General features: G+C 42.9%; 2 protein-coding genes across 3 annotated transcripts in view; one reads left to right on the top strand and one right to left on the bottom strand.

The window, feature by feature from the left end:
* The window catches only part of pms1 (PMS1 homolog 1, mismatch repair system component), a 32,512-nt gene extending 17,988 nt beyond the window's left edge, over positions 1 to 14,524 (bottom strand). The window contains exons 1-5 of the mRNA XM_033986942.1: positions 14,455 to 14,524; positions 12,563 to 12,706; positions 10,329 to 10,511; positions 1,995 to 2,097; positions 924 to 1,087 (exon numbers count right to left, since the gene is read on the bottom strand). Coding sequence (XP_033842833.1) covers positions 924 to 1,087; positions 1,995 to 2,097; positions 10,329 to 10,511; positions 12,563 to 12,694 — 582 coding nt within the window. The 5' untranslated portion in view covers positions 12,695 to 12,706; positions 14,455 to 14,524. The remainder of the gene's footprint in view (positions 1 to 923; positions 1,088 to 1,994; positions 2,098 to 10,328; positions 10,512 to 12,562; positions 12,707 to 14,454) is intronic.
* A 680-nt stretch (positions 14,525 to 15,204) lies between these two features.
* ormdl1 (ORMDL sphingolipid biosynthesis regulator 1) overlaps positions 15,205 to 24,931 on the top strand; it is a 192,687-nt gene continuing 182,960 nt past the window's right edge. The window contains exons 1-4 of one of the 2 annotated variants that reach the window (XM_055230619.1): positions 15,205 to 15,330; positions 17,050 to 17,229; positions 19,136 to 19,287; positions 21,085 to 24,883. In XM_055230619.1, the coding sequence (XP_055086594.1) occupies positions 17,056 to 17,229; positions 19,136 to 19,287; positions 21,085 to 21,220 (462 nt within the window). In that variant the 5' untranslated portion in view covers positions 15,205 to 15,330; positions 17,050 to 17,055 and the 3' untranslated portion in view covers positions 21,221 to 24,883. Of the gene's footprint in view, positions 15,331 to 17,049; positions 17,230 to 19,135; positions 19,288 to 21,084; positions 24,884 to 24,931 lie in introns of those variants that run through there. The other variant, XM_055230618.1, reaches the window with a different exon arrangement.

The following is a 24,931-nucleotide window of genomic DNA, read 5'->3' as shown; positions in this document are numbered from 1 at the left end:
AGTTTTGTTTTGGCACAATCTGACCGGAAAGAACTGATTTATCTGAACTACGACAGGTGAGCTGATCTGTGCTGTTAAACACGTCCCTCTCAAATAACATCAGTCACAAGCTAGCACTAGCACTAGCACTAGCACTAGCATTAGCCAACAGTTTGTCAGTGAGTCGCTCTCAGCTTTTTGTGTAAAATCAAACTCCTAAACAGAACCACGAGGCTCCTGAAAATCTGCTCTTTAAATTTTGTTTTCAGACTTTTGTAAAACTATGGCGGTGTTTTGCTAACGTCGCCACGGTAACTGCTGAACGTTCTGGCGTAGACGTACATATAGAACCCCCCTCTGTCAGCTGCAGTACATCCAGAACACTGCTGACTAGACTAGAACCAGCCCAAAAGACAATCGTGTCTCCACATTTTGAGGTTTTTGTGACAGTTTCAGTCTAAAACACGCGATTTGAAAAGGCACATTTTACCATAGAATTAACACCTGGACTCCACTTTTTGTTTTTATTTGGAATGACACGACACAATAGACTCGCCTGGCGTCCAGAACACACAGTTCATCCACACTTTACAAAGATGTGAGTCTGGTCATCCGTGAATGTCCTCGCTGGAGGTGGATCAGCCAATCAGGGACAGGCGTGATCCGCCCGTGTCGGAAATAATAATAATGGCAAAAAATGTCACAGGGGCTAAAAAAAAAAAAGGCGGATTTCTGCAGAATAAATAAACGAAGCGCTAAACAGTTAACCTGATAAACTTGATTCACAGGCGACCAATGAGCCGCTTCGTTTCACACGCGTCACTGAAACGAACACATCTGATTGGACGATCACGTGGGAGGGACCAGACTGATATCAATCTGTATAAAAAATAAAAAAAATACAGAGAGAGATGAGTCTGGATTTGTAAAACTTCATCCGTTACCTTGTTGTGATACAGTGCGATCCTGAGCTCGGGCTTGACGATGGCGAAGGCGGTGAGCACTTCCTGTATCCTCCTCAGCTCCTCTCTGCACTTCTTTGAGGAGGAGTAGAGCTGCCGGCGCACGGGGAGGTTTCTGAACAGCCTCTGCACGCTCACTGTTGTACCTGGAATCAAAAAACACGCCACCTGGTCACGTTTACGGCCGGGAGTGGACACTATGATTAGAACTAAATGAGTTAAAGCGTCCGAAAATAAGCTAATTATTATTCGTTATTAAAGGTCCCATTACAGCGTCTTGAGCTTCAAAGACGTAGACAGACTAATAATTAAACAAAACACAACTCCGGGTCTGTTTTGGACGAGACAACAGTATTTGAGCTTTAAATCCTGTTAGAATTAATAAATTTTGTGTATTTTTTCTTTCAGTTTTGTGACTAAAATAAACTCTTGGATTAAAGACGTGTGCCGCCGATTGGTCGACTAAAAAGAGGGCGTGGCCAAAGCGCTCAAAACGAATGCGTATCTCTGTGCGTCTGACCCAAACTGCAGTCACAACACCGCACCTGCAGGGGGAGCGCACGCAAAAAACTACTATTTACACAGAAAACAGTAGAAGGACAGAGTAAACGAGTGAATCATGAGTTTAATCGACTTTTTACAGATAAATTTAAAAAAAAACAACAACAACAAATCTTCAGCTCCCTCCTCACTGCTTCTTTCTGCTGTGACACGCCCACTGCGACACGCCCCACTGTGACACGCCCCACTGTGACACGCCCACAGTGACGTCCGCTCTTCCTTCTCCAGTTTTATTTTCTTAATCGCTGATACTCGTAGGATTCTGCAGCGTCGCGTCGTCGTTTCGGTACAAATGTTTAAAAAAAACGTGCCGCTCTAGTGCGACGTGCGTCTGTCCGTAGGGGGCGCTACAGCAGGCGGCGCTTTGTCGTGACGACGTTTACGGCGACGTCCGCGTACCTGTTCAGTTTATTTAAGTGGTTTTGAGATGAATATTGTGATTTAAAATGTGAAAATGATAAAACAATGACGATTTAAAGCTGCGCGTCGCACCTTGTCCCAGGTGAGAGGGCTTTTGAGAGACGATGTTGCCGCTGGAGTCCAGACTGTACTGAACGCTCACGTCATCGTCCTTGGTCTTTGTGGTCACAGTTACCTACAACCAACAAGAGAGAACCGAGAAACAGTCACATACAACACAAGTACTGCATTTTACAGACTATAAGTGTCACTTTTTTCAGTTTGTCGTTGGTGCGACTTATACTCAGATTTGACTTATACATGAAATGATTCAAATCTATAAAGTCACATGTTGGTTCTTGTCACAGTGACAGTCGTGCGAGGGGCTCTAGACTTGGACCAGTATCTACTCCTCCTGAACCACTGAACATTTAAAATATCAACATTACACTCATTTAAAAGACAAAGAGAAACACTGAACAAAAATGCCCCTAAAAGAAAATCATATTTGTTCAGAATCGACACCGAGGATGAAGAATTCAGTGGATTTATTGATTTGGAGTGAGATCCAGAGTAAACTTGTTGTTTTTTCTGCTTTATTTATCTGATTAACTGTTAATATCTTACGTTAACAAACCAGACACGTGTTCAGTTCTGTCTGTGCTTCATGGAGCTGAATAAATATAAATGTGTTACGTTAGCGTTAGCATTAGCGTTAGTGGTAGTGTGATGTACTGATATTCAGCCTGTTGTTCACATTTTATTATTATTATTAGAACTTCACTTTAAAGATAAAATGTCTGTTCTTGGGCTCGGATTTTGTAAAATTAATCTCCCTCAAAAAATGTGACTTACAGTCCAGTGTCATTTGTATGTTTTTTTCTTCATTATTATGATTTATTTGCTGGTGCGACTTATACTCCAGAGCGATTTATAATAAATACGACACATCTGTTCATTTTGTCATAATTCAGTCTGCATTATTCAGTAATCTAGTTTACGTTTAGATAAAGACAACAGGATGAGAAATGAAAAGGCCTAAACCTGATTTTATGGACTGTAAATATTAACTTTATTCAGTCACGCCCACTTTTTCAGTAAATGCAGCTAAATGGAACTTTCTTTGAAACAGCACTTCCGGTTAAGTGGAAATCCAGGATTTGTGAAAAGTTTCTGTGCTAAGATATAAAAAAATCTATAAAAAATAAAATAAAATAAAAAAATTAATTAATTAATAAAAAAGTAATAATATAAAAATGAAAAATAAATAAAAAAATAATGAATTAATAAAAAAAATAATAATAATATAAAAAATAATTAATTTATAAAAAATAAAAATAATAATAATATAAAAATGAAACATAAATAAATAAAATAATATACATAAATATACAACCCAAATGACGATGGCGGCGCCCATGGCAACTTCTGGAATAAGGTGAATAAACGGACATGGCTAACGCGCTAACTGCCACATTCCAGATACGAGGTGAGCTCAGGCTCAGTCGACTCTTTTATTAAAATCGAAAAACATAAAATAAACAACCTATTTCCATCACAGTTACAATAAAGAGCAATCATTTTTACATGTGGAATACTTCAGTTTGTGTTTTTTAATATTTATTACGCCTCAAAATTAGCATTAGCGTTAGCATCGACACACAGATATGTCTCTTTGTAGACAGTGTCTCTGCTGAAGTATTTATTTTATTTGTGTTGTGTTGAACATGTCGTCAGTGACATCCACACACAGCTCCCCGTCCACTAAATATTTATTCAATTTATCGTAAAAAAAAAACAACTCATAGAAATAAAACTGGACAGGAAGTAGTGACGCTAACAGTGAGGCCCTGGAGTTGTGTTTTGTTTCATTCACACATGTTTGAGTCGCACTTTATTATTAGTCTGTTACATCTACAAAGCTCAAAATGCGACGTTCCACCTTGTGATGTCATCAAGTGGTAGTTTTCAAATTAACAGCTCCTTTTTACCTTTAGTTCAGTAGATTGGGGCAATTCCCAGAAGCTGAAATGATCCAAATGATTCTAGAAATGAAGGAGTGTGGAGTTTAAAAACACAGCGGAGCACTTCCTGTATCACCACATGATGACATCACAAGGTGGAACAGAGTGTTTTCAGTTTGAGAGAAGAACTCGGCCTAAATCTGCAGGTTTGTTTGTGTTAAACATGTGAGAATGAAACAAAAACACACAACTCCAGGTCTGTGTGTGACGAGGAAACGACTTTAGAACATCAGAAAATAGAGTAACACGCCCTTTAATGTGGCATCTCTAGTTTTATTCTGAAGTCTCTTATTTAGTTTTATTCTGAACAGTCTCATATTTAGTTTTATTCTGAAAGTCTCATATTTAGTTTTATTCTGAAAAGTCTCATATTTAGTTTTATTCTGAAAGTCTCATATTTAGTTTTATTCTGAAAGTCTCATATTTAGTTTTATTCTGAACACTCTCTTCTGTTACTCTCTTCCGGGTTAAGTGTTATCGTGAGCACTTCCGGTCCTGACGTCACTCTGGACACACTGGGACATGATTATTTTGCAGTTGAGCGGTGAAAATGAGCATGTTCCGAGTGAAGAGGAAGCGTCTGTCGTTCCAGACCGTGGGGGTGTCTGCTCTGCACTGCTGCGTGCCTCTGTGCACGGCCTCGTCACGCTACAGTTTAAACATTAGTCTCCACGCGTTTCCTGTGGACGGCTCTGTGCGCGCGCAGTGGCTGGAGAACATCCGGAGGGACAACTTCACCCCCACCCACGGCACCAGAGTGTGCAGCCGGCACTTCCCCCCGGGGAACATAGTGGCGACCCCCGGAGGACTGAGGAGGTTAAAGAGAGGCTCTGTGCCCCTGCTCTTCCACTGGAACAACTACTCACTCCCACGACCCAGCGTGGACAGTCCCGCAGAGTCCACAGTGCATCAGGACACCTCTGGGGACACCGCTGGAGACACCTCTGGGGACACCTCTGGGGACACCGCTGGAGACACCTCTGGAGACACCTCTGGGGACACCTCTGGAGACACCTCTGGGGACACCTCTGGAGACACCTCTGGAGACACCTCTGGGGACACCTCTGGGGACACCTCTGGGGACACCTCTGGAGTGAAGCTCTCAGCTCCGGACCACGATTACACCAAATCACAGACAAGTGGAATAAAAGACAACGACATACAGCAGGAGGAGCAGCATGAGGAGCTGCAGGAGGAGCTGCAGGAGGAGCAGCATGAGGAGCTGCAGGAGGAGCTGCAGGAGGAGCAGCATGAGGAGCTGCAGGAGGAGCTGCAGGAGGAGCAGCATGAGGAGCTGCACGAGGAGCAGCAGGAGGAGCGCGGGCTGCTGGGGCTGGACAGTCGCTTCTGTTTGGAGCGTTTCGCGGCCTCAGACGAAGACATCCGCTTTTACACGAGGTGAGTTTGGATCAGTTTAATGAGTTGATACAAACTTCTGTGTCTCACAGCTCCATAAACACGCGCCTGTCCCCCGCGCCTGTCCCCGCGCCTGTCCCCGCGCCTGTGGGACACTTTCATGTACATGCACTTCTCATGTGTTTTAATAGTCTAATAACCGTTTGGACACTTGGCTCAAAGTTATTTAATGCTCTGTGCGCGGAGTGCGTGTGGAGTGTGCGTGTGGAGTGTGCGTGTGGAGTGCATGCGGAGTGCGTGTGGAGTGTGCGTGTGGAGTGCATGCGGAGTGCGTGTGGAGTGTGCGTGTGGAGTGTGCGTGTGGAGTGTGCGTGTGGAGTGTGTGTGGAGTGTGTAACCTGAATGTCTCTGAATCCTTCTCTTCTCTTAATCACATTTCATTGATCAGACACTTGATTTGTTCTCGATCGGTCTCTTTCCCACTGTCCCTGCACAGCGCCACCCTCGTCCGCACAGCGCCACCCTCCTCCGCACAGCACCACCCTTCTGCACAGCGCCACCCTCAGGAGGAGGAGCAGTTGATCAGGAGAAGCAGGAGGAGCAGGTGGAGCAGGTGGTCAGGAGGAGGAGCAGGTGGTCAGGAGGAGCAGGTGGTCAGGAGGAGCAGGTGGTCAGGAGGAGCAGGTGGTCAGGAGGAGGAGCAGGTGGAGCAGGTGGTCAGGGGTGTGTCTACTGGTCTGGAGCAGATTCCACTGCAGTCTCGTGCTGACTGTGCTGCCCCCTTGTGTTTCTAGAGTGTAACCTCCTCTTTTTGTTCCCACAGATTTGCCTCTTATCGACATTTCCAACATTTCTGGAGATTGATTGAACCCACAGTGAGGACCAGGATGATCCGGGTCATGAACCCCGAGGCCTCTGCGGCGGACTCCGCTCGTAAACCCACGGTCTGAGACACTTTACATTTATCACAGTGCAGTTATGTCAAAGGTCATATGAGGGAAAACAGGCTGTAGTATTAACATAGTGGTATTTACTACACACAACAGGAGCATAAAAGGAACAGAATAAAAGATGGCAACATAGCGCCCTCTTGTGGCAGTACAGTCAAATCAAACAAAGGCTGATCTCAGGTCTCCAGATGTTTTACGCAGATGGTTTGATTGTTTTTGCTTTGTTTTTGCAGACACTTCCTCTTGTTGATGAACTGTTCATGTTCCTCATGTACCTTTCTGTCGGACTTCTACCTCAAGATCTCGCCACACGGTTTGGTGTTCACTGTTCCACGGTGAGCAGCATAATCACCACCTGGACCAGCTTTCTTTACCAGCTGCTTGGAAGCAAACGTCTGTGGTTGCCACGTGAGGTTGTGAGGACTCTCCTCCCACCAGAGTTTGCAGCATTCTCTGACACACACGTGGTGCTTGATTTCATAGAGATTTACTGTCAGACCTCCTCAGATCTCCTCTTACCAGGTGACCTGTGCTCCACACACATCTCACACTCCACACTCAGGGCCATGATCGGCCTGGCCCCTCATGGTGCCATCACTTTCGTGTCCGCCTTGTATCCTGGATCCACGAGTGACCGTGAGATCTTCAAACATTCAGGCATCATCAATGTACTGCAGCCAGACATGGCAGTGATGGTGGACAAGGGTTTTCTGATCGATGATCTCGCTCCCTGCAAAGTGCATCGCCCCGTCTACTTCTCAGGAACGGCCCAAATGAGCCGAGAGGATCTCCTGCAGACTCAGTCTGGAGCTCGTCTTCAGGTCCACGTGGAGCGCTGCCTCCGCAGAGTAAAAGAAAACAAACTTTTTGATGGACTCGTCTCTGTGTCTGTCTGTGGAAGTGTACACCAACTGTTCAACGTCGCCTGTTACCTGGTAAACTACCAGAACGGCCCTCAGCTGAGGGGCCACAGCTGAGGGCCCACAGCTGAAGGGCCCTCAGCTGAGGGCCCACAGCTGAGGGCCCTTCAGCTGAGGGCCCACAGCTGAGGGCCCTTCAGCTGAGGGCCCTTCAGCTGAGGGCCCTTCAGCTGAGGGCCCACCGTCCAGTTGTTCAGTGTGGACAGTAAAATGTGAGATTATTCTACAAAAGTATTTAAGGTTTATATTTTTATACAGTACATGTATTTATTTTGTACAAATCAGCTACAAATATAAATGCCTCAATACTTATAAATGTAAATATCTGTACAATCCACTTTACTGCAGAACTTTGGGCACAATATAAACAAACAACAGTTTTGTTGTAACAGGATTTTGTAAAACTAGTTTTTCTATATGAAATAATAAATATAACATTTAATAAAATAGTACATTATTCTGATTGTTTTCATATTTCTGATAAAGCTACAAAGTACATTCAGTACATTCTGACAAACACTTTACAAATGAAATACAACTCGAACAACAGCATTAAATGTATAGAAAAAGCACAGGTAGAACATGTAAAATGCATCAAAACCACTAACGAACTAAAACAATCACAGAACAAGTTTGTACAGATAAATAAACGTCTATGAAGAATAAGACACAGGGAGACACAGGGAGGGCATCTGACACACACGGGGAGGGCATCTGACACACACGGGGAGGGCATCTGACACACACGGGGAGGGCATCTGACACACACGGGGGAGGGCATCTGACACACACGGGGAGGGCATCTGACACACAGGGGGAGGGCATCTGACACACACGGGGAGGGCATCTGACACACACGGGGAGGGCATCTGACACACACGGGGAGGGCATCTGACACACACGGGGAGGGCATCTGACACACAGGGGGAGGGCATCTGACACACTTCTCCCCGACAAAACCCACAATGTCGATGAAACGTTCTGCACCGACAAAGACGCCTACGAAGGTTTGAACTTTGAGAGAGTTTAAACGAGAGAGAAATGTGAGAAAATGTTAACGCCTGTGTGAGAAAAGTGTATAAAGTGTGTGGTGAGGGGTTTTACAGACAAAAACAGAGAGAATAATGTAAAAAATAAAGATGATACTTCGTGGATTTCACCTGTTGTGGGTTATTTTTAGAACATGAACCAGGGACCACTGTATATACACTCACCTGAAGGATCATGATGAACACCAGACTAATACGGTGTTTGACCTTTCACCTTCAGAACTGCCTTAATTCTACGTGGCTTTGATTCAAGGAGCTGATTCTTTACAAATGTTGGTCCATATTGAGAGGAACATCTTGCAGTTGGAGATTTGTGGGATGCACATCCAGGGCATGAAGCTCCTGTTCCACCACATCCCAAAGATGCTCTATGGGGTTGAGATCTGGAGACTGTGGGGCCAGTGTAGTTCAGTGAACTCATTGTCATGTTCAAGAAACCAATTTGAAATGATTGGAGTTTTATGACATGGTGCATTATCCTGCTGGAAGTAGAGGAGGAGGACGGTACATGGTGGTCATGAAGGGATGGACATGGTCAGAAACAATGTTCAGGTAACCTGTGGCATTTAAATGATGCCCAATTGGCACTAAGGGACCTAAAGTGTGCCAAGAAAACATCCCCCACACCATTACACCACCACCACCACCACCACCACCACCACCACCTGCACAGTGGGAACAAGGCATGATGGATCCATGTTCTCATTCTGTTTACGCCAAATTCTGACTCTACCATTTGAATGTCTCAACAGAAATCCAGACTCATCAGACCAGGCAACATTTTTCCACCTCCAACTGTCCAGTTTTGTTGAGCTCGTGCAAATTGTAGCCTCTTTTTCCTATTTGTAGTGGAGATGAGTGGTACCCGAGGGGGTCTTCTGCTGTTGTAGTCCATCCGCCTCAAGGTTGTGCGTGTTGTGGCTTCACAAATGCTTTGCTGCATTCCTCGGTTGTAACGAGTGGTTATTTCAGTCAACGCTGCTCTTCTATCAGCTTGAATCACTCGGCCCATTCTCCTCTGACCTCTAGCATCAACAAGGCATTTTCGCCCACAGGACTGCCGCATACTGAATGTTTTTCCCTTTTCACTGCATTCTTTGTAAACCCTAGAAACGGTTGTGCGTGAAAATTCCAGTAACTGAGCAGATTGTGAAATACTCAGACCGGCCCGTCTGGCACCAACAACCAGGCCACGCTCAAAATCACTTAAATCACCTTTCCCATTCTGACATTCAGTTTGGAGTTCAGGAGATTGACCAGGACCACGCCCCTAAATGAAGCAACTGCCATGTGATTGGCTGATTAGATAATTGCATTAAGGAGAAATTGAACAGGTCCTAATGATCCTTTAGGTGAGTGTAAATGGACAGAGCTAATCTGCTAGCCGCCGCCGCCACCGCCACTGTCAGACTCATCATTTTGGTCTTAAATGTTTGTATTAACCCTCTACATGATCCTGGGTTTTTTATTTTGAGTTTATATTTTTCAATATTTTTCCATTTTTATTTGTTATTTTTTAGTTATTTTGAGGTTATTTATTTTTAACTTTTTTATTTTGAGTTTTTTTTAGTAAATTTTTGTTTTACTTTTTTGTTATTTTGAGTTTATTTTTCTTTTTTTTTGTTATTTTGAGTTTTTTATTTTGAGTTTATTTCTAACTTTTTTTCGTTACTTTGAGTTTGTTTTGTTTTTTTAGTTTTTTTTTTTTTATTTAATTTTATTTTTTTGAATTTATTTCTAACTTTTTTTCGTTATTTTGAGGTTTTGTTGTTTTTTTTAGTTATTTTTTATTTTTATTTTGAGTTTATTTTTTGTTTCTGTCTCCTCTCTCTGTCTCTGTCCTTCAGACTCATTCTGGTCTTAAATGTTCGTATTAACCCTCTACATGATCCTGGGGTTTTTATTTCACTATTGTGTCTGTAAATCAAGACATGAACATTAATAAGATGCTTCTGATTGGCTCTTTGGTTGCTATGATACTCGCAGTTGGAATTCAGCTCTAAATTAGCCACTACAGCCGTTAGCCTCGATGAGCTTGGAGTGACTGGGGTGACGGGCCAACGAGTATCTGATTTTCGATGCGCTCTGACAAACTGAAATCCCTGGCTCGTTCCCGGCTCCTCCTCACCTCGGCCACGGCGCAGATGGAGCCTAACGCCTCTCCTCTGAAGCCGTACGTCTGCAGAGTCTCCAGATCCTCGTGGGAGCTGATTTTGGAGGTGAAATGTCGGACGCCCATCACCGGAGCGTCCTCGGCTCTGATCCCAATCCCGTTATCCCTCACCTCGATACGCTCCAGGCCAAAATTCTCCTGGAAAAAAAAAACAACAAACAAAATACAGGAAATTAGTAATCAACTGTCATTAAAGTTATTTATTAATTTTAATTTTAAGAACAAAAATCAAACAATAAAAATATGAGAACTGACCATATTAATAAAGCAGTGTTTGCAATATCACACAGACATAGAGAGAACACGCAACTCCACACGGACATAGAGAGAACATGCAACTCCACACGGACATAGAGAGAACACGCAACTCCACACGGACATAGAGAGAACACGCAACTCTACACGGACATAGAGAGAACATCCAACTCCACACGGACATAGAGAGAACACGCATCTCCACACGGACATAGAGAGAACACGCAACTCCACACGGACATAGAGAGAACACGCAACTCCACACGGACATAGAGAGAACACGCATCTCCACACGGACATAGAGAGAATACGCATCTCCACACGGACATAGAGAGAACACGCAACTCCACACGGATATAGAGAGAACACGCAACTCCACACGGACATAGAGAGAACACGCATCTCCACACGGACATAGAGAGAACACGCAACTCCACACGGATATAGAGAGAACACGCAACTCCACACGGATATAGAGAGAACACGCAACTCCACACGGACATAGAGAGAACACGCAACTCCACACGGACATAGAGAGAACATGCAAACTCCTCACGGACATAGAGAGAACATCCAACTCCTCATGGACATAGGGAGAACACGCAACTCCACACGGACATAGAGAGAACATGCAACTCCACACGGACATAGAGAGAACACGCAACTCCACACGGACATAGAAAGAACATGCAACTCTACACGGACATAGAGAGAACATCCAACTCCACACGGACATAGAGAGAACACGCATCTCCACACGGACATAGAGAGAACACGCAACTCCACACGGACATAGAGAGAACACGCAACTCCACACGGACATAGAGAGAACACGCATCTCCACACGGACATAGAGAGAATACGCATCTCCACACGGACATAGAGAGAACACGCAACTCCACACGGATATAGAGAGAACACGCAACTCCACACGGACATAGAGAGAACACGCATCTCCACACGGACATAGAGAGAACACGCAACTCCACACGGATATAGAGAGAACACGCAACTCCACACGGATATAGAGAGAACACGCAACTCCACACGGACATAGAGAGAACACGCAACTCCACACGGACATAGAGAGAACATGCAACTCCACACGGACATAGAGAGAACACGCAACTCCACACGGACATAGAAAGAACATGCAACTCCTCACGGACATAGAGAGAACACGCAACTCCACACGGACATAGAAAGAACATGCAACTCCTCACAGACATAGAGAGAACACGCAACTCCACACGGACATAGAGAGAACATCCAACTCCTCACGGACATAGAGAGAACATCCAACTCCTCACGGACATAGAGAGAACACGCAACTCCACACGGACATAGAGAGAACACGCAACTCCACACGGACATAGAGAGAACATGCAAACTCCTCACAGACATAGAGAGAACATCCAACTCCTCATGGACATAGGGAGAACACGAAACTCCACACGGACATAGAAAGAACATGCAACTCCTCACGGACATAGAGAGAACACGCAACTCCACACGGACATAGAGAGAACATCCAACTCCTCACGGACATAGAGAGAACACGCAACTCCACACGGACATAGAGAGAACATGCAAACTCCTCACGGACATAGAGAGAACACGCAACTCCACACGGACATAGAGAGAACATGCAAACTCCTCATCACGGACATAGAAAGAACACATTGACACACACAGGGAGGGCATCTGACACACGGGGAGGGCATCTGACACACGGGGAGGGCATCTGACACACGGGGAGGGCATCTGACACACGGGGAGGGCATCTGACACACAGGGAGGGCATCTGACACACACAGGGAGGGCATCTGACACACACAGGGAGGGCATCTGACACACACAGGGAGGGCATCTGACACACAGTGATTTTCCAGTTTGGCCCATTTCAAACGTGATCGACACAGACGGAGTTTTACCAGTTTGACGTCGATGGCGGTGGCGTCCGCGTCCAGGGCGTTCTCCGTCAGCTCCTTCACCACGTTCAGCACCGACGCCACGACCTGAGCGCTGGACAGCAGACGCACGGTGTGGGCGGAGAGCTGGTGCATCGTCACACAAATCTGCACACGACAACACAATACACACAGTGAACGGTCACATGTTTATACAGCGCAAAGAACCACACACACATATACACACACACATATACACACATATACATATATACACACACATACACCCCTACTCACACACATATATACACACACACATACACACAGTGAACGGTCACATGTTTATACAGCGCAAAGAACCACACACACATATACACACATATATACACACACACATACACACAGTGAACGGTCACATGTTTATACAGCGCAAAGAACCACACACACATATACACACATATATACACACACACATATACACACATATACATATATACACACACATACACCCCTACTCACACACATATATACACACACACATACACACAGTGAACGGTCACATGTTTATACAGCGCAAAGAACCACACACACATATACACACATATATACACACACATATACACACACATATTCACACACATATACACACACATATTCACACACATATATACACACAATACACACACACATACACACCCCTACACACACACATTCACACACAATCACACACATATATACACATATACACACATATACATATATACACACACATACACCCCTACTCACACACATATATACACACACACATACACACAGTGAACGGTCACATGTTTATACAGCGCAAAGAAACACACACACACATATACACACACATATATACACACAATACACACACATATATACACACACATACACACCCCCACACACATATACACACACACCCCCACACATTCACACACACATTCACACACACATTCATACACATATACACACTCACACCCACCCCCACACCCCTACACACACATTCACACACACACTGGGGTTAAGTGTGTTGCCCAAGGACACAACAGTGTTCATCTGTGTGAGCTGGAATCGCACGCCGACCTGTGGGTCAGTGGATCTGACGCTCAACCAATGATGTTTATGTGGAGAGCGGGAAATAAACCGGCAACCTTCAGATGAGTGGGCAAACGCTCTACCAACTGAGCCACGGTCGCCACCTAAAAGCATCTGATTATTACTTTACAATTATTTCTAATGTTCAACAACAGACCTGGGCTTGTGTTTTGTTTCATTCACACTTTATTATTAGTCTGTAACATCTCCAAAGATCAAAATGCGACGTTCCACCTTGTGATGTCATCAAGTGGTAGTTTTCAAGTGAACTCCTCCTACTTTTACCTTTAGTTCAGTAGAAGATTAGAAACTCCAAATGGCTGAAATGATCCAAATGATTCTATAAATGAAGGTGTGTGGAGTTTAAAAACACAGTGGAGCACTTCCTGTATCACCACATGATGACATCACAAGGTGGAACAGAGAATTTTCAGTCTGAGAGAAGAACTCAGTCTAAATCTGCAGGTTTGTGCGTTAAACATGTGAGAATGAAACAAAAACACACAATGAGCAGAGTAATATGAGCCTTTGAAACATTATTTTACATGAAACACCAAATATCTCAGAGGATTTAGGTGTGTTTTTTTTATTTTTATTATTTATTCAAAACATCTTAAGTTCACTTTTCTGGCTTCATATTAGAGTTAATTAAAGAGTTCACGTCTGATCAAGGCAAGTTATGAGTTTGTTTTGAAATTAAAACGAACAAAAACTTAACTGTGATTTCAGATTGCGTCGGTTTATTCTTAATCGACTTTAGCGCGTCACTGTGCGGTTTAACTTTAACAAACTCGACTTACCTCAGTGTGGATCTGAAAAACCTGAACTCGACCAGTGACTCCGTTTGATTTTTCATAACAAACTCCATGAGGCGCAACGCGGAAGTAGAGCGCGCGCCCGCCCGGCGTGCTGCGCGCTGATTGGATGAATCTAGAGGCCAGACAAACGTAGGGCTGTTTTTCCCGGGTTTTGTCTCACAGGCAAAATATTTTACCATATTCTGCTCCTCTGACCCTCTCCTCTGCATCCTCTGACCCTCTCCTCTGCATCCTCTGCTCCTCTGACCCTCTCCTCTGCATCCTCTGCTCCTCTGACTCTCTCCTCTGCATCCTCTGCTCCTCTGACCCTCTCCTCTGCATCCTCTGCCCCATTTGCTCCTCTCTTCTGCATCCTCTGCTCCTTCTGCAGTCTCTGATGTACTAATCCTCTCTAAACTAAAAAACAATATAAACAGACAAGTTTACAAACTATAATCATCTTTTTGTTTATAGTTTATAAAATATAGAAACTTCCTGTAAATTTTAGTAAATGAAAATGAATCGTATGTAGTTTTGGGGGATTTCATGACACATTTAATCTCTATATTATTTGTTTTATATGTTAAGCATCCAAAATATGTAGTCTACTATCTGATTTCAGGTTTGTGTACGTTGTTAACTCATAAATATTGTAAATTTGTGCAGGCAAATACTTGGTAAAAGCTGTTTGTTCAGTGTGTTGGGCGGACTGAGCCTGACGAGACAAACTCTGGGGCGACACTATTTGAATCCACGGACACACGTAGCGTTACGTTTTCAGTCTCTGCTGTTTTTGTGCAAAACTCAGCGAAGGAATCCAGCTTTTTCTCTCTTTAGCGGGTTTATTTCAAGTTCTCCTCGGTCTGAACTCGTTTAACAGTAAGTTTGAACAATCCAACTCTTTTATTTGAAAACAGATCACGCCACCGGTTTGTTTTTTGTGCGTAATTAGGCCAAAGTGAATTTAAACGTCCCACCGGGAAACTTAGCATCAGTGTGTAAAGAGTGTGAAAGTGTCCTGTTAAAACTGAACAAGAGTGAAATAAAAACACTGACCAACGACCAGGACTGAGCCAGGACTGAACCAGGACTGAACCAGGACTGAACCAGGACTGAGCCAGGACTGAGCCAGGACTAAACAAGGACTAAACCAGGACTAAACCAGGTCTAAACCAGGACTAAACCAGGGCTAAACCAGGACTAAACCAGGGCTAAACCAGGACTAAACCAGGACTAAACCAGGACTAAACCAGGTCTAAACCAGGACTAAACCAGGTCTAAACAAGGTCTAAACCAGGTCTAAACAAGGTCTAAACAAGGTCTAAACAAGGTCTAAACAAGGTCTAAACCAGGACTAAACCAGGACTAAACCAGCACTAAACAAGGTCTAAACCGGGTCTAAACCGGGTCTAAACCGGGTCTAAACCGGGACTAAACCGGGACTAAGCTGGGACTAAACCGGGTCTAAACCAGGCTTTTAACTTTTTTTTTTTTTTTTTTTTTTATCAAAATGATTTGTGCTGAATTTTGTTCAACAGGAATAATTGGATCAATATTTTTTATTGTTTTTATTTTTACATTTTTGCGTGTTTAAACCACAGACTGAGTGATTCTGACGTCACAGCTTCAGCTCCAGGTGAAGCTCATCGACGCTAACAGTTTTAGCGGCTAATCTGGAGCAGAGTTACACATTTGGAATTCTGACCGCGAGTATCATAGCAACCAAAGAGCCAATCAGGAGTGAGGATGTTAAAGGTGACGTCTCTTCCCTCCCACACCACTGGTTTAACAGGGAGCGGGCGCTTAGCGACGCTGTCAATCAAACCTGTTGCTAACGCTAACAGGAGCGACGTCGGGGAAAGAAGGACCTGATTTGTCTGTTATTAATGTTCAGATCTTGATTTACAGACACAATAGTGAAATAAAAACCCCAGGATCATGTAGAGGGTTAATACGAACATTTAAGACCAGAATGAGTCTGAAGCAGCAGAGACAGACAGGGGGCGCTGTTTAGCACAGTTCGTGGCGGTTAGCGGGTTAGCGTGTCCATTTATATAAACAGTCTGTGGCTTAAACTATGAACAAGTTAAAAATAAACCTTCAGCCTTTTCAGCAGACCTCAAACTGTAATAAAAATACTTTGTACTTTCTACTACTTCAGTAAAGTATAGATGACTAAAAATGTTACTGAAGTACAGTTCTTTACTACTTGTACTTTGTTTCACGGCCTCTGTGGTCCCTGAGCTCAGGCTGATCCCACACACCTACCTCTGGATGAAGCTCAAACTCCAAATTTTGTTCTGCTGAGGAATGTGTGCCAAAGGTCAAAGTTCAACCACATGATGTATGATGTTTTTTTTTTATCACTCAGACAAGTCCAGACTGCAGACCTGTTCTTCAAACTGGACTTTTCAGATGTTTCTCCATGTTCTGGTCGTTTCTTCTCCTTGAGTCTCTGAAGTTTTATTTGGACTGATTCATGTTTGAGTTTGATCTTTATTCCACTGTTTTCAGGACGCCATTTTGTCGATTATTTATTTTTCAAAGTGTTACTGTTACTAAACTGTAAACTAAACCTGTGTCTGTGTCTGTGTTCAGGTTGAGATGAACGTGGGCGTGGCACACAGTGAGGTGAACCCAAACACAAGAGTCATGAACAGCCGGGGCATCTGGCTTACTTACGCTCTGGGGGTCTGCGCTCTGCACGTGGTCCTGCTCAGTATCCCATTCTTCAGTGTCCCTCTGGTGTGGACCCTCACCAACGTCATTCACAACTTCGTAAGGATCCTCTGGTTTACTCCTGGTTTAGTCCTTCTTCTGTCCTGCTTCAGTTCTTCTTTAGTCCTTCTGTTCTTCTTCAGTTCTACTTCAGTTCTTCTTTAGTCCTTCTTCTGTTCTTCTTCAGTTCTTCTTCAGTTCTACTTCAGTTCTTCTTCAGTCCTTCTTCTGTTCTTCTTCAGTTCTTCTTTAGTCCTACTTCAGTTCTTCAGCCCTTCTTCAGGTCTAGTTCAATCCTTCAGTCCTTGAGTTCTTTCATCCTTCTTCAGTTCTTGTTCAGGCCTTCTTTTGTCCTTCTTTAGTTCTACTTCAGGCCTTTAGTCCTCCTTCAGTTCTTATTCAGTTCTTCTTTAGTCCTACTTTAGTTCTTCTTCAGTCCTACTTCAGTCCTACTTCAGTTCTTCAGTTCTTCTTCAGTCCTTCTTCAGTTCTTCTTCAGTCCTTCTTCAGTTCTTCTTCAGTCCTACTTCAGTTCTTATTCAGTTCTTCTTTAGTCCTACTTCAGTTCTTATTCAGTTCTTCTTTAGTCCTACTTCAGTCCTTCTTCAGTTCTTCTTTAGTCCTACTTCAGTCCTTCTTTAGTCCTTCTTCAGTCCTTCTTCAGTTCTTTAGTCCTTCTTCAGTCCTTCTTCAGTCCTACTTTAGTCCTTCTTTAGTCCTACTTCAGTTCTTCTTTAGTCCTACTTCAGTCCTTCTTTAGTCCTTCTTCAGTCCTTCTTCAGTTCTACTTTAGTTCTTCTTCAGTTCTTCTTCAGTCCTTCTTTAGTTCTTCTTCAGTCCTACTTCAGTCCTTCTTCAGTCCTACTTCAGTCCTACTTCAGTCCTTTTTTAGTCCTACTTCAGTTCTTCTTCAGTTCTTCTTCAGTCCTTCTTCAGTTCTTCTTCAGTCCTTAGTCCTGGTTCAGAGTCTATTTTAGGGTAGTATCTGAATCAGCCTCATGTGTCTCCATGAGGACGTCCTTCAGCTGCACAAGGCAGTAAGTCGTTAAGTATTTAAACCACAGACATATGGACATGGCTAACCTGCTAGCTGCCTCGTTCCAAACAGGAAGTGATCATGAGCGCACGTCCAGCTCCATCGACTCTGGCTCCAATTCATTTTTTTATTTCACTATTGTGTCTGTAAATCAAGATCTGAACATTAATAACAGACAAATCAGGTCCTTCTTTCCCCGAGGTCGCTCCTGTTAGCGTTAGCAACAGGTTTGATTGACAGCGTTGCTAAGCGCCCGCTCCTTGCTAAACCAGCGGTGCAGACGGGAACAGGTGTCACCAACAGTCTCGCTCCTGATTGGCTCTTTGGCCGCAGTGGGAACTCAGTCCACTACAGTCGACGATTTAAACCTAAAAACGTGACAGAAGATAAAAAGTAAATGAGCTGAACGTGACGCAGTGTGTGAAGTGATGAGAGCTGATTAGCCCCGAGCGCTCAAACTTTTAATATATGTATTTTTTTCAGAAAGTCTACGAGAAAAATGAATAAACCAGGGGGTGTGCGGTCACTGCTGTGCTATATTATGTAGATATTTCTCCCTGTTCCTTGTCTGCAGGGTTTAGATGAATGTAGATTAATATTTTTCCCCGTTCCTTGTCTGCTAGGTTGACATAGATGAGTGTAAATTCATATTTCTCCCTGTTCCTTGTCTGTAGGGTTTATATAGATGAATGTAGATTAATATTTTTCCCTGTTCCTTGTCTGTAGGGTTTAGATGAACGTAGATTTTTTTTTTTTCCCTGTTACTTGTCTGCTGGGTTGACATAGATGAGCATAAATTAATCTTTTTCCCTGTTCCTTGTCTGCAGGCTTTATATAAGTGAAAGTACATTAATATTCTCCCTGTTCCTTGTCTGCTGGGTTGACGTAGATGAGTGTAAATTAATCTTTCTCCCTGTTCCTTGTCTGCAGGGCATGTACGTGTTCATGCATGCAGTTAAAGGCACTCCGTTTGAGACTCCAGACCAGGGCAAGGCCAGACTCCTGACCCACTGGGAGCAGCTGGACTACGGCATCCAATTCACCTCCTCCAGGAAGTTCTTCACCATCTCCCCCATCGTCCTGTGAGTCCAGAGGGGACAAAAGTCTCCTCCTCATCTCGCCTCCTTGAAGCGCTTATGACAGATTAGACGACACATTTCACCGAAACAGAGTTCACAAAAGTATATTTCAGATTTTAATAACAATCCTGCGTCGTTTTTTTCTAGTTTTGTCATTTTTTTTTGCTCACAAAGCCTTTTTTTTTAGTTTAGTTTCACATTAATAGACCCAGAAAGAACCAAAATACTGGCTGTTAAAACTGTTAATGATCTAAAAATAGTGATTAAAACAGTAGCTTCTTTTGTGCCTTATGTTTTTGTGGCTGAGGAAGCTCGTTTTACACTTGATACTCTCTCAACATCTGGCAACCCTGACTCAAGACGACAGATTTCGAGTAAGATTTTTACTGTCCTGGTCACAATATAATCATCAGAACTACAAAAAATACACAGATTGATCGTTCAGTGCTTCAAAAAGGTAAACGTTAAGAGGTTCATCTGGTCTTCCGTTAATTATTTTAATAGATTCTTTTCCAGACCGAGGTTCAGTTTGTTTTGATCCCTGGCGGTTTGGAGCTCACTAGCGCCTCAGAGTGGTCACGTGATGTTGCTGTAACGTGTCCGGTCAGCTGATTTACACAGTGAGGGCTTTCAGTAGACGGAAAAAAGGAACGTAAGGGCAGAATGTGAACGTGCACATGGGCAACAAAACACAAAGCAGAACTGGAGCAGCTCAAAATCGGCCATTTTGGATCACTGCAAAAGACAGAACGGCATTATGGATTAACGGGGTAATCGGAATGTTGAAACGTGCCAAACGGACTTTAAACTGGGACGAGGCGGCATTTTTTTACTCTCTCACACCTTGGATACTGTCCCGAAGAAGTCGGACTGCAGGTGGCGCTGTCGTCCTGCCTCCACCGATAGAAAGACGGCGCCAAAAACCTGTTTAAGTCAGCCGACCGGACACGCCGCAGTAACATCACCTGACCTCTCTGTGGAAGTCCAGACTGTCAGGGGAACAAACTAAACCTCTGTCTGGAAAAAGAATATCAAAGAAATAATTAAAAAAAAAAGATAAAAAAAGATTTGTCTGTTATTAATGTTCATATCTTGATTTACAGACACAATAGAGAAATAAAAACCCCAGGATCATGTAGAGGGTTAATACGAACATTTAAGACCAGAATGAGTCTGAAGCAGCAGAGACAGAGAGAGGACAGAGGGGGCGCTGTTTATCAAAAAACAAACTCAAAATAATAATAATAATAAACTCAAAATAACAAAAATAAAAAACTCAAAATAACAAAAAATAAATAAAATAAATAAACTCACAATAACAAGAAAAAAAAATAAAATAAACTCAATAAAAAAAAACAGGATTATCAAAAAATAAATTATCAAAAAACAAACTCAAAATGACAAAATAATAATAATAATAACAATAATTAAAAAAAACTCAAAATAAGAAAAATAAACTCAAAATAACTAAAAAAAGAAAATAACAAAAAAAAACTCAATAAGGAAAAATAAATAAACTCAAAATAACAAAAAATAAATACAATAAATAAATAAACTCAAAATAACAAGAAAAAAATAAAATAAAATAAAAAAAAAACCAAAAACCCCAGGATTATGTAGAGGGTTAATATGAACATTTAAGACCAAAATGAGTCTGAAGCAGCAGAGACAGACAGGGGGGACATGCTAGCGCTTTAGCTATATCCATTTATATACAGGCGATGGTGCATTTTTAACTGTCCATTTATATCAGATTATCAGTTTAGTATAATTTGGATTTCTTTTTCTTTTTTTCTTTAGATATTTCTTGGCGAGTTTCTACACAAAGTACGACACGACGCACTTCATCGTAAACACAGCGTCTCTACTGAGCGTGCTCATCCCAAAACTGCCCCAGCTCCACGGAGTCCGCATCCTCGGCATCAACAAGTACTGAAACTCCACAAAGTCCTGGTCCGGACCACGATCCAGACCAAGACCCCAGTTCCACAGGATCTTCAGCTTCGACAAGTACTAGACCTGAACCAAGTCTGAGTCTAGACCTGGTCCAAAAGAAGACCCCAGACTCCTCAGCTTCAACAAGTACTTATCCAGAACACGTCCAGGTTTAGACCCAGGTCCTGACCTAGACCAACACCCCAGCTCCACTGACCAAGAGTCTCGGCGCTGGGTCAGGACCAGACTTTGCACCCTCAGCATTAAGAACCAGCTCCAAGTCCAAACCCTGGTCCTGAACAAGACCAAGACTCAAATAAATCCTGAATCCTCCTGATCCCAAGTTCCACAGAGTCCAGACCGGGTCCAGATCGGTCCTCCTCAGCGACACCTAGAACTAGTTTATGTCTAGAATATGTAGTCTAAGAACGAACCCAAGTCCAGACACTGTTCCAAGTCCCAATCAGAGTTTAAACTCCACTGAGTCCAAGAACCGGCTCATGTCTAGACCTGGTCCTGGTCCTGGTCCTGGTTCTATTTCCAAATTCTCCTCCTCAACCCAATCAGTCCTGTCCCAAGTCCATCCTGCCAAACTCCAAAGTCTGGAATCTTCTTCCATGGGGACAAAGGACTAAGACTTTAGTTCGGACCAGGTCTAGACCCTGGTCCAGACCCTGGTCCAGACCCTGGTCCAGACCCTGGTCCAGACCCTGGTCCAGACCCTGGTCCAGACCCTGGTCCTGGTCTGTCAGGTGTTGGACCCAGATGATTCTGTGCCGGTGTGAGTCCCGCCTAACCCAGTATACACAGACCTGTCACGAGAACATTATGAAAAAACATACTGAAGAAAATATAGACGATAAACGAGTCCAAGAAATTACTCAAAGTATTTGGGAAAAGTACTACTCGAGTAAGAAGTAACTGTCGGGAGTGAATGTAATTTGAAACGCAACATGAAACAATGCGCGGAATGTGGTGTTTTCAAGCAGAAACGCAAAAATGAGCCAAACTAAATCAAATCTGAAGGAGCTGCAAGAAACACAAAAGTTCAGATCATTTCATATTTTTACATAAAACTCCAGTCACTTTAGACTCACAGAGAGAAGAGGAAACACGACTTTTACTCGAGAAAGTGTACTGTTACTTCAATAACAATATCACTCAAATAGGAGTAAAAGCACGCCAGAAAGTAAGTAAAAAGTATTACCCTCCTCTGATAAACGATAATACTGAAACAAATTAGCTTCACTGACAAAATAACCCCAAAGCGCAAGTAACACCTTATTAAAAATGAGCAAAAATGAAAAAAAAACAAACAAACAAACAACTAAAACACGAGCTGGAATAAATAAAATCATAGTCGTAGAAGTGATGTATTCAAATCTAATGATCGTACAGAAAAACAACAAGGTTTCACACTAATGCAAAGTCTGAACGATAAGTACTGATCCCTCAAAATGTTTGTTCCGTCTTTCATTTTGTGTCTGTAGTTTTTACGGTGACGGGCCTAAATCTGCACCAAAAGTCACATTATTATCAGTGTTTAGTGGGCGGAATATCGGCGACACGTTAACGAGGGAGCGTGGGGCGAAATCTATCACGTTTCAGCGACCTCTCCTGGGCCCCACTCAAACCCTCCTTTCTGTTAACTGTAAGACGCTGTGCGAGGCTCCGCCCACAAGCCGACATCACCCACGCCCCCACACGACAATCCTCCATAAATATACAAAAACATGACACAAAACTGTACACTACGACTTCACAAACCTGGTGTGATGTGCAGTAGTTTCATTAGTGCGACGCAGCTCATTGTGTCGTGATAGCGCTCTGAAGGGGGAGCGGCTTAGCACAGAGAGGAGAGACTCAGCGACAAAAACTAAAGCGAAACTTGAATATGTTGCTTTTGGGCGAATAAAGCATTTTCAAAAGGATAAAGTTAAACACCCCCTCTTTAAGTTTATGTTCAAATTTAAAGCTACAGCAGGTAACTTTTCCACCACCTGCTTGTCTCCTTGGAGATGTTATTGCTCTGCCCAGAATATTCCACAGTGTGACATTAACCGTATCGCGTATCTCCATGGAAACAAACCGCTAACGCCCCCAGATCCGTTTTTGTTTACTTTATTAATCTACCGGCCTTTTTACTGAAAACATATTTTAATGCCATACTGCGGAACATTTCATTCCCCCCCCGACCTGAAATGTTACATAGTGCACCTTTAAGTTGAAACAAAAATATGAATGTGTTTAGTCGAACAATAAACTTTTAATGTGAAATTTGACAATAATACGACCTTAAAACTTAAACTTGAGTTGATTTTACAAACGTCACATTTAAAGGAGCTGTACGTAACATTTTGTTCATAAATGTGACCCATCAAACACAACTTTTACTCAGAACAGTTAAAACGCTGATTTATTCTTAATCACAAAAACTCTGGACATGACGGACAAGTTATTTTTGTTATAATTTGGTGGTTTGGTTCAATTATCCAATCAGAGAGCAGAGGGAGCGTCACATGACTCTCTCTGATCTGATTGGTCTCTGCCTCTTTCACATGAGGCCCGTCCATAAACTGAGACACTGCAGGACACGGCTCTGGACACAGAGGTGGAGCTGTGAGTGCAGGTTCCGTACTGGCCCTTTAGAGTTGTAATTTGCCGAGTGAATTTGGTTTAGTATTTAAAGCAGAACTCCAACTTTTTAGCTCGTTTTGTTTGAAGCCATCAGGATGTTAAAACGCTAAAACACGTGTAGAAATGAGTTTGTGCGATACGTGAACCTCAGCCCAGTGAACGGTTTAAATATTAACCACAAACCTGCACAAATATCACTTTATCCTTAGATTTGTTTAGGTTTTTTTTCAGCTTTTGGACAATTTTCTTGTTTTTTAGCAACAATTTCAGAATGACCTTTTGTCGACGCTTTGATCAGCCCCCGTCTCGTTCAACAGCTTCCCCTGCAAATGTCCTTAAAACAGACTTAAGAGTTTATTAAAAACCTTGCCTAGTTTGACGATTTTACTCAAGTTTATCGTTTTACTTCCCGGTTGGACACGGGCAGCAGACGTAGAGGTAACGCTACAACTGTTACCGAGCAGTAAGAGCCAAACTGCGACTAATTTACGCAATACTTATGATTTCATGATTAAAAATAAAAATACAACACCTTTATTTAGAGAAATGAAGCTTTAAAGTGTCAGAAAAATGTCTAACTTGTGTGTTTTAGATGGACTTTTCTGTTTTGACGACGTACGCAGAGGGATTCTACTTTACAACTCAGAGCTACTTCCTGTATTTTTGTTGTTTTTTTTCTTTTCTACTCCACAAACTGCCACTTCACTGATGTAAAACTATGACAAATATTCAGCGCAGGTTCTTGAAGTCACTGTCAAAGTCTAGTATCAAACTGGACCGCCATGAGCTTTACTAACTTCTGTGAATGTCGTTCTGTGCTTTTAGCCTGGACCGTCCCGGGCTGGCCTGGGACAGTTCTGAGCCGTTCTGTGTTTGGGTTTGTCCCACTTCCACGTTTATGTTTACTTTCCATTAGAGCTAGGTGCCAGTGGCGTCTAGTTGGAGGTACTATATACGATTTATGTTTTGTAAATGGATAACAAACTGATTCATATTAAAATAAATAAAATAATTGTATTTAAAAGTGTATTTGCGTGGCCTTTTTGTGGTACAGATGAAAACAGAATAATTTAAC

Source organism: Periophthalmus magnuspinnatus, chromosome 21, assembly GCF_009829125.3.
Source record: "Periophthalmus magnuspinnatus isolate fPerMag1 chromosome 21, fPerMag1.2.pri, whole genome shotgun sequence".
Taxonomy (NCBI): Eukaryota; Metazoa; Chordata; class Actinopteri; order Gobiiformes; family Gobiidae; genus Periophthalmus; species Periophthalmus magnuspinnatus.
This window is presented reverse-complemented; position numbering and strand designations above follow the sequence as displayed.